At 35.2% G+C, this 15,847-nt stretch overlaps 1 protein-coding gene across 2 annotated transcripts in view; it reads left to right on the plus strand.

Moving 5' to 3' along the window:
- The window catches only part of LOC140778827 (UDP-sugar pyrophosphorylase), a 28,305-nt gene that overhangs the window by 10,450 nt on the left and 2,008 nt on the right, over positions 1 to 15,847 (plus strand). For both annotated transcript variants that reach the window (XM_073123698.1, XM_073123699.1), the window contains 11 exons: positions 2,080 to 2,179; positions 4,417 to 4,544; positions 4,644 to 4,715; positions 4,849 to 4,913; positions 5,119 to 5,179; positions 5,297 to 5,414; positions 8,401 to 8,525; positions 9,738 to 9,814; positions 11,595 to 11,700; positions 12,042 to 12,101; positions 13,869 to 13,949. In XM_073123698.1, the coding sequence (XP_072979799.1) occupies positions 2,080 to 2,179; positions 4,417 to 4,544; positions 4,644 to 4,715; positions 4,849 to 4,913; positions 5,119 to 5,179; positions 5,297 to 5,414; positions 8,401 to 8,525; positions 9,738 to 9,814; positions 11,595 to 11,700; positions 12,042 to 12,101; positions 13,869 to 13,949 (993 nt within the window). The remainder of the gene's footprint in view (positions 1 to 2,079; positions 2,180 to 4,416; positions 4,545 to 4,643; positions 4,716 to 4,848; positions 4,914 to 5,118; positions 5,180 to 5,296; positions 5,415 to 8,400; positions 8,526 to 9,737; positions 9,815 to 11,594; positions 11,701 to 12,041; positions 12,102 to 13,868; positions 13,950 to 15,847) is intronic.

Raw genomic sequence — 15,847 nt, forward strand, 5'->3', positions numbered from 1 at the left:
CTTTGGTGGGATTGCGTGCCTAGATTGGCGACGAGATGAAGCAAGTCATAATACCACCCTCTTTTGCCCAAAAAGGTAGTGATTGTGGTAGAGGGGTGGATTCGTCGCCAATGGAGGACACCAAAGGGGCACTTTTCGTTTTACTTTGGCGATGAGATGGAGAGATTTATAGTCCGTGCCAACCTCCTCGTTCGAGTTGCATTTGTCGAGCTCCTCCTTTGCATCCCGTGCCCCCCTTTTCGCTGCATCCTCCTATCTCTCTCTGATGAAGCTAATCTCATCGTTGATGAGCTCTTCCAGATTCGCTCCCTACTTGTACTCTAATTGTAGGGATCTGCTCAGATCTTGGATCTCGTCTCTCTCTCTCTCTACTCCCCTTATTTTTCTTTTTTTCTCTATGTTTGTAGTTTTCCTTTTCTATGATGTTGTACATAAGTGGCAGGCTAGCAATTGAGATGGAGTTGTAGAAGGGCGGTCTATTTCCAATTTTCTTTGTTTTTTTATGATTTTTGTAATTGTTAAAGGAAAAAAGATTAATTATGATTCCTAAGTTTTAGCTACATGTAATTTTGATGTTAGCTTTGTTGCTCCAGTAACCATTTTGACCTTATCTTGCTTTCTAAATATAGTAACTTTTATATCATTTTAGCCTTTTAGGCCATTGGTTTGCTTCACTCATGGGATGTGTGTTATCATCTATCTGTTGTACATTAAAAATGGTTGTGAATTATGATCATTATTTTGTATTTTGGTGTAGTGCACTATTAATTTTTCTAATATATATTATATATAACTACTTTTTTTTTGTATACATTAAAAATGCTAGACCAACAAAGTATTTACACTCCTTAGGCGTTATGCGGTGGGGTGGTTGCCCACATACCCTGGGCACCTTTTAAAACATTGGATGCAATTCATATATATATACCAAGGTTCCAAAAATCAGTATCGGGATCGGGATAGGTCGTCCGGAAAAACGATACGTATCGGCCTTATCGGCCGTATCGACCGCCTGTATCGGATTGGACTATTTTAATTAAATAAAATTTTAAATATTATTAAAAATGCTGAGAAATTTTTAAAAATTTAGAAAAAATTATAAGAAATGTGAGAAATAATAATTACTCACATATAAAGCTTAAAAAGTAAAAATATTTCTTCCTCCCTCTCTTCTTTCCTATCCCTCTAACTGTTAGTCTGAAGTATCTATTCTCTCCCACACTCTTTTTTTTCTATCTTTCTCTCTCTCTCTCACTCTCTCTTTCTCAACCTCTTTTTTTTTTAATCTTTCCCTCTCCCTCACTCTCTTCCTTTTTCCCCTCTCTCTCTCTCTCTCTCTCTCTCTCTCTCTCTCTCTCTCTCCCTTTCTCTCCGTCACTCTCTCTTCCTCTTTCCCTCTCTCTCTAGCTGCTGCTGTCAGCAGCAGCTGACAGCTGCCTGCTGCAGCCGCAGCTACTTGTACAGGACGAAATCAGCCAAACTGGCCGAAACCAGCACCTGTACAGGCCGATCCGTTTCGGCCGATCCCACTTGGGATCGGCCGAAACTGGAAACTATGATATACGCATACACACATAGTATGTTTATATGTATTTGATGAATTTCCATGTGACATATATTCTAATAGTTGTCCATCAGTACCCCTTCATGACTAAGCTATGTTATTACTGAATCTGAAATGGTAATATTAAATGAATGAGAACAAAGGAAAATTGAATTGTTTAAATATTCTGTAGGAGTTTTGTAAATCATAGTCTCATAGATGATTTTCTTCATTGAGTGAATATGGCACTTCCACATTTGGACATTAGGTACTTATGATGTTTGAGTGGAAGATGGAACTTTATGTTCTAGTAAGAAATGGATTATTTTGCTAGAAAATTAAGAGACTTTGTACCACATCTATCGCTTAAGTGCTTGCATGTGTCTGGATGACAACTTCGATGATGAGGTAAAATCTGTTGTTTTGAGTCTTTTTCCCTGTTTGATTACATGGCTGTACTATGTTCTCTGCCAGCTTGCTGTCTTTATATTTCAATTAATTCAATAATACAAATTGTATGTGATATTTTGCTCCAGTTGGCCCTTCCTGCAGAAACCACTACTGGAAAATGCTTTCTCCAACATTACATAGAATCTATTCTAGCTTTACAGGAAGCCAGTTATAAATGTGTCGAAGGTATGTATCCACACGATTCTCCTGAATGAAGTTTCTTTTTGGTCCATTTCAAACTAAAAATTCAGTCTTGCATTAACTATGGCCTTTTATGATCATTTATTGTTTGTTAACCTGTTTCTGACTGCCTCTTAAAATTAATCAGTACTTCTCTAATATATTTATTTTCACTAGGTCTAGTGGTATCTAATGTGGCCATACTTCAGATGCAGCATTATAACTATACACAGGAAGAGTTATATGTGCAGATGATCTTATTTGTGTTATAGATATTACAATCTCTAGGATAATGTGTTTTGCCTGCTGAGTTATGAGTACTGTACTTTTCTATTTACACCTGGAGTGTGCTTTTTGTAAAACAATTTTACTGTTTTCCTATTGATTGATGACCAGTATGATTGACAAGGCTAAACATGAGATATAGTTGGAGTTGTGGTTACTATATGCATGGTTATCACTCATGGATATGGTGAAACAAAGTTTCACCAGTGTTTGAAAGGTGGATGCTGGCTGTGAGCATGTAGTATTTTATTATATAAAAAATTTAAAATAAATTATATATGATAATGATATACATTATGTTCTGATATAGCTAAAATCCCAAGAGCAGCAAAATTAATACCAAGATTACAAGTTAGCGAAAAATCTAGAATCACCTAATCCTTTTTTTTCTCCGTTAACAATCACTGATATCATAAAAACTAAGAAAATTAGAAAATCCCGATGCTACCTTGAAGACTCAAATGTCAGCCTGTCATCCATTTATAGCAGGGGCAAAAGTGGAAACATAGGAAAAAAAGAACCAAAAAGAGGGGAGTAGAGAGAGTGAGAGATTGATCATCAAACTCATATTTACTTTCTAAGACAACAAAGCAAAGAGATCGTCAAAACGGGAGATAGCGAGTCGATGGAAAGATCATCGTCATCGCCTGTCGGAGGGAGAGAGAGAGAGAGAGAGAGAGAGAGAGAGAGAGAGAGAGAGAGGAGCTTAATTCAAACCACTGTCGTTGCCTTGTGCCAGCGCTTGCCGCCGCTCAGTATTGCTCGAGAGAGGCGGCGGTAGGGCTCAAATTGAGGGAAGAGATAAGAGTGGATCGGTTTTTGAAAATAGTTTAGTTTTCAAACCCTCTACCTGTTACCTGTCCCATTAGCCTGATCCTACTCGTTATTCCCTCAAAGTCAATTCGCCACTGCATATTCACAAAAGAAATTCGTCGCATGTGGGCTTTTCCTAGTGTTTTACTCTTAAGTATAGCTATGGTATTTTTGGGGCGGCTGGTGCTCCACCCTGCTGAGGCAGCTGCCATAGGCACTTTTCAAAACACTGAGTTTCACAACTCCAAATAGATTTATGAGGTGTATACCTATATGCATGGATATGAAGACTATACGCGGATCATGTAGGTCTACTGTTTTATGTGGTTGAAATATTCATACATATGGGCGTTGCAAAATGCCAAAATGCTATTCATCTAAATTATAAATTTCAGATTTGTTCCAATGTAAAGTACAATTCATATCTAATTGGAAATTGCCGAACTTTCACCATTAACTCATAGTAGAATCTCTTAACCAAGTTTCTTCTCCTTTCCTTGGTAGTTAAGAGATGAATGTTAATTTCTTTTGGTGGTTGTTATTTTGATTAAATTTTATAGTACCTAGAAAGGTTCAACAATATCAAGATATCTTAAATATGATATAGGATGTTTCATACTTCATTTACACCAGAATATGGTAGTCAAATTTATGGAAATTGAATTGATATTCTCTCACAAAGCTAGACACCGGAAACAAACTTACATAGTGGAAATCTTAAATTTTGCATGTACGATTATAATCTTATGAGAATAGGTGAAAATAAGCCTATATCTGGGAGTACTTGACACTGTAACTGTTCAATTCCTTTTTTATGTGGAATGGGAGAAAATTTGAGACTTCATACCATTTATTATTTTACTATGTCCTATATCAATCTACACAATATATTGTTTTATTGGCTTGTGAACTATAGGTCATCTTTTGCTCTATAGAAGTGTGACGTCAACTCTTTGAAGATCATGGAAGAGTTGTGTCAAATTGATATTCAAATTTTCTTTGGTCTACAGAAGTGACTTTAATAAATTATGAAGATTATTATCTACATATTTGGCATTCTATCAATAAGTACCTGTCAGGTACTTCTAGCGAAGTATTCATTTAGTTAATCTCTTCTATTGATGTTTACATCATTGAATTGGTAGGTCAAGATCGTACTCTGATTCCCTTGGTGATAATGACATCGGATGATACTAATGCACCCACGTTAGAGCTCTTGGAATCAAATTCTTACTTTGGAATGAAGCCCACACAAGTGAAGCTTCTTAAGCAGGTGAATATCGGAAAAGTTTTATGGTTCATTTCCAATTTTGTTTGTAGATCTGTTAAGTACAGGATATAGTTTTGACTGCATTTTGGATGTTCATTTCAGGAAAAAGTAGCATGTTTAGATGATAATAATGCAAGGCTTGCATTAGACATAAATGATAAGTACAAAATCCAGGTAATATTATTTAGAGATGAGGCATCTCTTTGCCAGATTTCTTTGACGAAATTAATCAATTATGATAGGTTAGCTGTTACCTATAGATGGTTGTGATATTTAGTTTCCTAAGAGAAGTTCATTATTTGGACAGACGAAACCTCATGGCCATGGAGATGTGCATGCACTTCTTTATTCCAGCGGCTTGCTTGATCAATGGTATGTTTATTTGTAAATTTGTGACGTCCTACTTTTCTTTCTTAGAGATCTTTAAGAAAGAACTTATATGCCATTTTGAAGGTGGAACTTAATAATTTTAGATATTAACTACTAAGAGTAGATACAATTAATGTCCTCATAAATTCTGAATAATTATAACTAATTTATATATGCCAGTGATGAATGTAAGTGTCCCTTTTTCCAGGAAGAATGCTGGTGTAAAATGGGTTCTTTTCTTCCAGGATACGAACGGACTACTGTTTAAGGTTTATACTGGGTTTCTGTTTCTTTAATTCAGCTTTCTATTTTTCCTTGGTGAATTCTAATTTGCATGTGAAAGTATGAGCTAACAGTATCTGCTTATACTTTTATTACTTAAATAGGCCATACCAGCTTCGTTGGGTGTCAGCGCCACAAAAGGATACAATGTCAATTCTCTTGCTGTTCCTCGGAAAGCAAAGGAAGCTATTGGAGGAATAACAAAGCTTACCCATGCTGATGGTAAACCAATAAGGAATACCTCTTAAATAAATGTAGACTGTCATTACTTATATTGCTTTTATGCAAGGATTTGAGTTTCGGCCGATCCCGAGTGGGATCGGCCGAAACGGATCGGGATCGGCTATAGCCGATCCCGATCCAGGCTTTCGGCCTGGCCTGCTGCTGTCAGCTGCTGCAGCTGTCAGACAGCTGCTGCTGACAGCAGTAGTAGAGAGAGAGGGAGAGAGAGAGTGAGGGAGAGAGAGTGAGGGAGAGAAAAGGAGAGAGAGAGGGAAAGAGCAAGAGAGAGAGGAAAGATAAAAAAAAATGGGGCATGAGAGAGAGAAAATGAAAGAGAGAGTGTGGGAGAGGGAAAGATTAAAAAAAAAAGGTGAGAAAGAAAGAGAGAAAAAGATAAAAAAAAGAATGTGGGAGAGAATGAATAGAAAAGAAGAGAAGGAGAAAAAGATATTTTTACTTTTTAGGCTTTATATGTGAGTAATTATTATTTCTTATTTTCTTATAATTTTTTCTAAATTTTTAGAAATTTCTCTAAAATTTTTAATAATATTTAGAATTTTATTTAATTAAAATAATCCGATCCGATACAGGCAGCCGATACGGCCGATACGGCCGATACAGCCGATACGTATCGTTTTTTCGGACGGCCGATCCCGATCCCGATACCGATTTTTGGAACCTTGCTTTTATGTTGTAGTTCTGCTTATTTTATTATTGGTTAGTTTTGGAGTATAACGAATGAGTACATTGAAATGCTTTTAGTGCCTGGAGGGCTGCCCCACACATCTTGTGCCAGAAAGATTCCTGCACAAGAATAGCATCATACAATGATACTAGCCTACTGTCATCCACTATTTCTTTTGACTGTCCACCATTGCTGTCACCATCTAACATTTCTATAGTTGTCTCCCTATTCTAAAGTTGTCTTCGCAGTCTTGAGGGCTGTCCCACACATCTTCTATCCCTTGTTTGGCAAAAGTTCCTTCCCAACACCCTAAGAATTAAGCTCTTGATTTTTGTAAAACATGTAAATATTTAGATGTGGATGAGGATATTTCACTACATGTATGAGTAGTGAGAGGATAATTGGGGAGAAATGAAATTTTCTATTAATCAATGGTTGCAAGAGTGTTCGTCTTGGTGCCTTACCTATTTAAAAAGGTAATGCAATACAAGGGGTTTACCCCAACAACATACGACTGTTTGTGTTCTCTTCTTGGTCAGTTACTTGTTGATGAGAGTAGAATAAGTACAGTTTCTTGTTAGAGATTTTTAAGGCCTAAAATTAGTTTTCATTTTCAGAATGCTGAATCATTGGCAAATGGCAGTATTTGTGGTGGTGGTGAACTAGGCAAATGGCAGTATTTGTGGTGGTGGCGAACTAGTGATGTTTAACAAAGGATGAGTGTATAACCAAAAAGAACAATTTCTTATTTTGTGGCATGTTGTCATGTCAGATGGTATGGTGTGCTGCAAAGCATATGGCATAATTATTAATGAAATCAAAGGGAAGAAGAGGTAGATAGAGGGGTATCAACAGTGATGAAGAGGGAGAGAAGAGGAAGAAGATTAGAGTACCAGGTTGGCTTTGGGCTTGTCCTGAGTTCCTATCTCAAGTAGTTCTGAATTCTGATACATATTTAAGATTAACAATGGTCTTAACTTGTAGGTTTTGGATTCACTTTGTGGTTGGATATATGTAATAAAGTAATACTTTTATTAAGTTGGATGAGATGAGATGACCTCCCTCAGGTGACTGAGACCCTAAGGTGACCTCTTGAGCTTTGTCCTTTTCCCTTCTTTGTGATGGCGAAATTGCAGTTGGTGGAGGTGGATAGGGATTGGGGGAAGTGGTCTCTAGGTACAAATTGTGACAATGGTTTTCATGCAAGCAAGCTGTTGGCTTGTGATATTACTGCCTCACATGAACAATACTGAACTATACTTTGACAATGGTTTTCTTTGTGATGGTGAAATTGCAGTTGGTGGAGGTAGAGAGGTAGATAGGGATTGGGGGAAGTGGTCTCTAGGTACAAATTGTGACAATGGCTTTCATGCAAGCAAGCTGTTGGCTTGTGATATTACTGCCTCACATGAACAGTACTGAACTATACTTAAATTCTTGGTTTAAGGATTTGTAAAGAACAACTCTAAAATGTGAATGTAGCAGAAATGACAATGTCTGTTTTCTTCGTTAGAATAAGAAATGAGAATCTCTAGATTGGCAAGTTGTGCAAGAAGCCAGGAAGGGACATGGATTTATGTATCAACCAGCGCAACTCATGCCACTTAGCCACATACTTAGCAGGGTGCCAATATACAGATGAAGATTGGCACGGCCTGGTTTTCCTTATGTCATATTTGGTCGTGTCATTATTTCCTTTCTTGGCATGGTATTGCATAGTCCTTGCTGACTGGCATGTACTATTCTGAGAAGCTGTCAGCACGGGGTAGACCAGCCACAATTAAAGCCTTGGCCAGATAGATTAGGATGGTTGTGATAGGAACAAATAAAAGCATTTTATGATTGTATGTTGGTGGACGTTTCTCTATATAAGAACTTTATCTTGCTTCTACCCTTGTTCAAGAGTGTTCTTCATATGTTGGACTAGTGTTGGCACTTGACATAGAATCAATGTGTTCCAGTTAATGGACAATCCACTTTTAGGATTTATGCTTGCTACTTCTTCTGTTCTTTTAATGTTCCCAAAAATCTACTACTATAACGTGATAATAAGAGAGCACATCCAAAATGAGTTTATATCTCATGATTGAAGTGTAGATCAATTATTGACCTTACTGCAAGTGTAGAGTCAGGATTAGAACTTGGCAAGCCTGGCCAGAGCTTTGAAGAAAGCTCTATACTTATTTGATCCACAGTTGTATTAGAATGTTGTTTTTCCTCCTTTTCTATTCTTCAACAATATGTATTATAATTTTTCCTTGATATATTCTTGATACTAATGCAATGAAGAATTTGTTTTAGGGAGGACAATGGTTATTAACGTTGAGTACAATCAGCTTGATCCGCTACTTAGAGCTACTGGGCATGCTGATGGAGATGTGAATTGTGAGACAGGCTTTTCTCCTTACCCTGGAAATATAAACCAGGTATGTATTTCCTTTTAACCCAACATAATAATATTTCTGATATTTATGTACTATGAGTAGCATTTAGTGATCTGATCATGCAACCAATGATAAAGTTTGAAATACTGAAATGATTGTACTATTGCTATCAAATCTATAGTGATCTGTGATCCTTACAAGCTAAATCTTCTGATCACTTAAAACTCTATATGAGTGCTAAGATACTGAATCTCATTAAAAAATTGATCAGATTTCTTATTTTGCTTTTATCTTTCCAATTCATTTACAAATGTTGAAACAAGCTAAACTTCTGGATTGTCGGAGAGTGCTATGGTGGGTCTTACTGATGAATCAGTTTAGATAATCCATTGTTGCTTGATTGAGACTAATTGGGTTCTTATCTGCAATAATTGGATTGGCCAGATTCTAGGCAAGAGAAAGTAAGAATTTAGTGGGCTCTTACCCTCCTTTCTCTGATTTAGAATAGAAAAGGCCTGATGATTTCTTGTTCTTGCAATGTTGTAATCTTTTCCCCTGTGTGCAAACGGCATTTCTGTCCCAAAGTTGGAAAGATAATGCCTCTATTCTGGAAAAGAGGAAAAGAAAAGTGTACTAATTTTTATTTTGCAGTTTCTCTTTATCTTTTGCTAATTGTAATATCAAAGAGCTAAAGAAAAATCGAAAGAATACTTTTGTGTGGGATTTATTTGCTTTTCTTTTGGTCAGGATTTTGACTATAGGGTATGTATTGGCTTTTGGAAACCTAGTCCTTTAGTCGATCTTTTTTGTGATCAGCCTGCTGTTCCTTGCTTTTCAAGGTAGCTGGAATAAAATTGGGTGAATGTCTGCCTGACCAACCTAATCTACAGACAACCTTTAGCTTGAGTTAACCTCTGATATGTGCTCATATAGATTCAATTGTTAGTAGTATGATTTAAAGTATGAAAGCAGAAGAAAAAAAGGTTGTAGATCTGTCTAATATTTGTACTTACCTTATAAATGTGTATATTACTTATCTTATATTTACTCCTCTATTCCACAACTTTGCTTTTACAAAAGAAAGAATGTCAACCATATCATCACTCTTTCTGACTAGTAATTTGAATATTCATGATTCTTTGTCATCTTTTTAAGGGGAAGATAATCACTAGTAATGCTGCAATATTGTATTGTTTCTGGCAAAATCTCATTCTGATTACAATTTAGTGACCAAGTTGATCTGCTCTTCTCCAGTTGATTTTGGAACTTGAACCCTACATTGAGGAGCTCAAGAAGACAAGAGGTGCCATTGCAGAGTTTGTTAACCCTAAGTAATGTCACTTATTTTCCACTCATGTTGATTTCCTTGCAAATGCTAAAAGAATAATAGTAGTTTGTTTAAATAATGTAAGTGTAGTATTGTGGTACTATATTAACATATTCTACTTAATAGTTAATAGTATTTCCACATTAAAATTTTAGGTTTTGACCTACTTCATATGTTCCACATGTCAATTTTTTTTTATTAATTTCTGGAGAGTTTCTCCGTCTTTTGCTTTTTTTAAGTGATGATTTCTATAAAACATTGTTTTTCCTAGTCAACTCATCTTTCTTATAGTTCTCTTTTTCTAACACCTTATTTTATCAAGGAAGTCTTCATCTACTTCTGGTTCTCATTTCTATGCCATCTCAACTGATTTTCTATAACTTCATCTTGCTATGCAAGGTCATACTTTATTATCACTCCCTTAGTGACTTTATTGTGTGCTCACATTTGATTAGTCGTTCTTATTCGTGTTGATGTTTATATTTCCATGACCCATATCTTAGAGGGGAGACTCTTACTTGATCCAAGCAACATCGCTGATTTCTTGTATACTTTAGAAGCGAATGACCTTGTACTCATCTTCCTCATTCTTGTACTCATCTGGATCGATTATTTTGGTTGTTTTTCTTTTATACTACTTTTTTATTTTAAATTCTAAAAATGATAGACCAATAAGAAAATTTATGTCACTCAAATAATAGCAGCACCATATGAAGTGTGAAAATTTTATCATAATAATAGTGGGTTTTGAATTGACCAGTAAATACTTGTGCTCGTCATTGCATTACTGCTGTGCTAGAGATGGCTCGAAGCCACCTCCCAAAGAAGGAAGACAGAGGGGAGAGAGAGGACTTGCTTGGATTTTTCAAATCTACCATGGATCCTTGAGGAAAGTGACACAGTAGGAAGTGAAAGTGAAGAAAAGAAACAAATAGCAAAAGGGGTTGTGAACACATCAATTTTATTTGACAAATATCTAGATCATAAAAAATTCCAAATTTGTGTTTGTTGTACGGGCTCTTGTATCTGCCGATATGACCACAATGTTGATACAAACTGATATTGGGCCAAAACTAGTTTTGCTCCTTGTTCTGACCAATACTTCAAACCATGGCCAAGAGTCTATTTAGGATATTAATGGTTATTTGTTTCATGATATTAATCGGTTTAACGTGCATTTATTATCACCTCTTATGAACTCCCACACTGGAAGTTGGAATTCCTATTCTATGATTGAACTCCTTGTTCTCTTTGAGATATTTGAGAGTCATCTGCTACAGCAAGATGAACTCTTACAAATAGTGTATTAAGGATGGATGAGCTCTTAGAAATAGTCAATTGACATTTGAAAATAAAAAAACAATTAATAATATTAATAAAATAAAAAAGGGAAGTTGAAAACTGGAAAAGAGAAAAGGGAGAAACTTTTGACTAAACATATACCTGTTGCACTTGTAAACATTGAAATTGCGGCATGGCAATTCTGCTCTGGACTTTGGTGTTTGAAAGGTGGAGATGTGGATGCTTTTCTGTTTTACATCTTATTTATCTTTTAAACAGATCCAATCTATCACTCCTGATCATGATGATGCCTTCATATATCTACAATATTATCTGGGTGGGTTAAATGCACTTTGTAAGCTACTTCAATTCTTATTGTAATTTAAAGTTTTGCTCTTAATGTTTAACATTCCTATTATGAACACTCCTGATCATGTGTGTGTCTATCTGTTTATTTTCATATATCTGCTCTGTGAACATTCTTTGTAATCTTAACAAATCAGGTACAAGGATGCCAGCAAAACATCATTCAAATCCTCCACTCGATTGGAATGTATGATGCAAGACTATCCCAAAACACTGCCACCATCAGCTAAAGTTGGGTTTACGGTAAGTTAAAGAAAATTGATGATGGATATTCTTTTCCAATTTTTCATAGAAGTGGTGTAAAACACTTTTTACAGTATTTTTCGAGTTAAGATGTCATGTTCTCTTTTTATTGGTTAGACATTTTAATTGAAGCCTCATCTGTCGTCATCTTTTTGCAAGTTAGTTATTCATTTAATTGCTCCTAGCCTGATTGAGCATAGATTTAGTCAATCTTGGCTTGAGATTAATTGCCTGAGATTTATGATGAGTTTAACTCTAGTTTGATTCAAGGCTGCTTTGTTTTGATTGGTGTGAGACTAAACAACCATTCTATAACGTCAGTCTTCTTATTTTCCTTTTAGGTCATAGATACTTGGCTTGCATATGCACCTGTGAAGAATAATCCTGAAGATGCTGCTAAGGTATAAATCTCTGCAGTTTACTGAATTTAATATTTATGTTTACTAGCTCGCAGATTGAGCATGTATTTTCAGGAAGCAGCTGCTTGAATATATGTTCATATAAGATTGATCTTATTATTATTTACTACTGATCCTTCGACTTGAAGCTTATCTTGAATGTGTACGCCATCATCTATTTATTAAGCTTTTTTTATAATCTGCCAAATTCGTCTATATTGTGCTATGTCTTGTACGACTTACTTTTTGAGTGGAAGGGTGTAAAAGTACTTTATTGTAGCGTCTACACTCATCTGCCTAGTTGTTGTTGTGATCTTTTTCTTAAAATTTGCTACTCTTATGAAATCTTGGTTAACTTATGCCATTTACACAGCCTCAGCATGCCTAGAAGGCAGATTTCTAATCATTGGGGCCTAAAATAGCTCTTAGTGGCTAATTTAAAATCTTTTACCCATGGTTAGTAGGATCTGTCGATCCCGTCAATATGGCCGATCCCGCCGATATGTATCATTTTTTTCGAAAGCCAATCCCGATCCCGATCCCGATTTTTTAAACCTTGCCCTCACCTCTAGATATTGGAATAACATGTACAATTTTGTATAGAACAAGAGTTTTGAGTCACTATTACTGCATGAAGTGTCTTGTAGCTAAAAGCTGCAGACATGTGTAACTCAAATTGGAGGCTAAATTCAGAAATTTTGATGTAGATTAACACAGAACTATAGAAGGTCGACCTACTTGAATTATGAACCAATTAAACTCCAATATACAAAAATGGGAAATAATTCGGGGGAAACCCAAATTTTGTGTTCATGGCTGAAATTTTCAACCAATGAAATGCAAATTGTGGGTTGAGATTAACCAATATAGGTTAGATATATTAGGAGATACACCAACTAGACTCCAATTTGATGATTTACTTACTCTCTTTTTGGACTCTTAGTAATTGGGCACAAATCTGGGGAAATCCCATGTTTTTCAATATGAACAAAATTATAGCCAACAATTGCAAAATTTGGGTTGGGATCAACCCATATGGAATAGTCTACATGGACCCTAGAACAATTAAGCTCTAATTTAATGATTTTCTCTAATTCCCCTTAACTTTGCTTAATTAACCTCACTACCCGATTGCATTGGGGCATTTTGCCACATGGACCACCATATTGGGTATTGGCATGCCTCGTGCCAATTGACATTCATCTCTTTTGGAACCCTAGACCTCTCCCTTGGGTCCTTCTAGATTGATCCTTAGTCTATTGGTTGATTTGTCTATCAGTGGAATACTAAGCTCCAAAGAGAAGCTTCTCATGGAATATGGATTATCGAGCACTTGGCAGTAATTGAATCTTACCTTTTTTTCCAATAATGTTGCTTATGGGCATGCAAGATGTGATAGTCTCTCTTCGACACTTAAGACTTGCAATCAATTTCACTTAAAAGTTTTTTTAGAATAATTAGAGTATTTAATTGCAAATTAACTTGAAAAGTTGTGTTCTATTTACTTGAATGCTTTTGCTTTTGCAAAAAAATTTGTCAGATATTTTGTCTTAGGTTTTTTAATGTCTTAAAATCTGTAAAATTGATTTTAGATGTTGATGTAGCTATTCTGCTATTATAGTAATAAAGTATTATCTTCTCTATTCTTTCTTAGATTAAAAATGTGACTGATGCTATGCCTTCTATTCATTATTTTGAATCTCTTTAATATCGAACTTGAGATTTTTACGTTATTTCTGTTGTTCTATTTTCATGTGCTCTGTATCCTAGGTACCAAAGGGAAACCCTTATCATAGCGCAACTTCAGGAGAGATGGCAATTTATAGGGCAAACAGCCTCATTCTGCGGAAGGTATTCCCATGTTGCTTTTAAATTGTGCTATCAGATCTTTCATGGTACAATTTATGTGATACTTGTGCTAATTGTCAGAGTTAATAGACGTTTATTTTCTTTGTTAGTAATGTAAGACTTGACCTTCTAGTGCATAGTTATCTCTGTTGCATGACATGAAACAAATAGAAGAGCAAATATAAGTACTTGTCTAATAACATAAACCTCATGTTGATTTCTTTTGCAAAGTAAGGAAGGTGGAACATTTGTGTGGCTTTGTAGCATTTGAATAAAAGTTTGGAAATTTTATGTTTTATAGCTTTTTTGAATACGTAATTTTCCTATGTTAGATAACCAGTTAACCCAATAGCTTAAGTTGTTTAGGTAATAGAGTAACAATATATATCAAATCTTTAACATGCTCTCTCACATGCAGTCTTGATACATTGCATATGAAAAAATGAAAGATAATAAAGTGTGTTGCGTAGCACACCGTGAATAGGGCCTAATGAGGGACCTCTAGAAAATCACGTTCCTATACTATATTAAATAACTAATTAATCCTAAAACTTAAGTTGTTAAATAATGAACCAATATATATAATATCTTTAACACCTCCATAATCAATTGCCATCAAATGTTAAGTTATTAGATAAGAGACTAATGATGTATATCATACTTTTAACACCCTAACACCATATTGTCAAGGAAATCATGGGTCCATAAACTTGATGTCTCATTGTCATATTGGAGAAGAACAAGAGAAAATAAAACTAATTAACTAGAGAAGAGCCATTATTTTTGGCCAAATATCATAACATTTGCATGGAAAGTGGATGCATTCAAGAATCCTTTAAAACTTTGACAACTGGTGGGCTTAAAATACCTAGATTCAAGAATCCTTCAATACTTCATTTACGTATCTGATTTTTTTCAAAAGAAAAAAGATACTCCTAGATACTTTTTAGGATATAGATACTTTTGAGAGATCAAAGGCAAGTCAAGCTACATGTTTTTTTATTCAGTAAAGAAGGTTCTAGTGGCAACAAAGTTGGCCCTAGATGTAATTTATTATGAATATGTATGAATCTGGATTTTTGAAGGGAAACAATATTGGGATTTAATGCCACAAGTGCATAACCATAACAATTTATGGGACATATGTTCTTTTGTCTTAATAGAAGTGTCTAACAATTTGCTATAAATCTTTGTTGATGAATAAGTTCAAGATGTACTTCATATATATTATTACAAGTTATTATAATAATAAAATTATGAGAAATTTTATTTTGCTCCCTTCTTTTTACATTATTTCTGTTTCTATCCCTCCTTTTTTCACCTATCTAAATTGACCCCTTTTTTTTACATTTACTATCTACTAAACCTCTATCGTTAATTTCTGTCACAAAAACTAATCAACCTTCAAGTTAAACTAACCCAGGGTACTCAAATTACTATTATACTATTAGATATGGAAACCTATTAGTTAAACATAACCCATTTACTAATTTAAAAAAAAATACTCTCAAACCTTTCTTCTTCTACTGACAAATGAAAAAAAAATACTCCCAACCCTGCTCCTCACTAACCATGCTTGTCTCATTTACCAGAGAGAACCTTCTCAAATCTTCCTCTAAGTTTTCCTTCCTAATCATGCTATTCTTCAAAATGAAGATTGTTATGGGTGATCTCAGTCACAATCAAGTGCATTCCCAATGGGCTTTTCTTCTTTCTCAATGATTTCTTCTTATTCTTTCCTAGGGCTCTTCTTCTTTGCCCTAAGGAGAAGAAATGGTAAGGGTAAAAAGATGTGAAACCAAATTAGTAAAGTGTCACAGGCAATGTTGGTATTTTAGAAGTTGTATTTTGAAAACAAAAATATATTCATTAAAAAATGTCATTCTGTCCAGCTCTGTTGG

This window comes from Typha angustifolia, chromosome 15, assembly GCF_048772165.1.
Source record: "Typha angustifolia cultivar Huaian chromosome 15, ASM4877216v1, whole genome shotgun sequence".
Lineage (NCBI taxonomy): Eukaryota > Viridiplantae > Streptophyta > Magnoliopsida > Poales > Typhaceae > Typha > Typha angustifolia.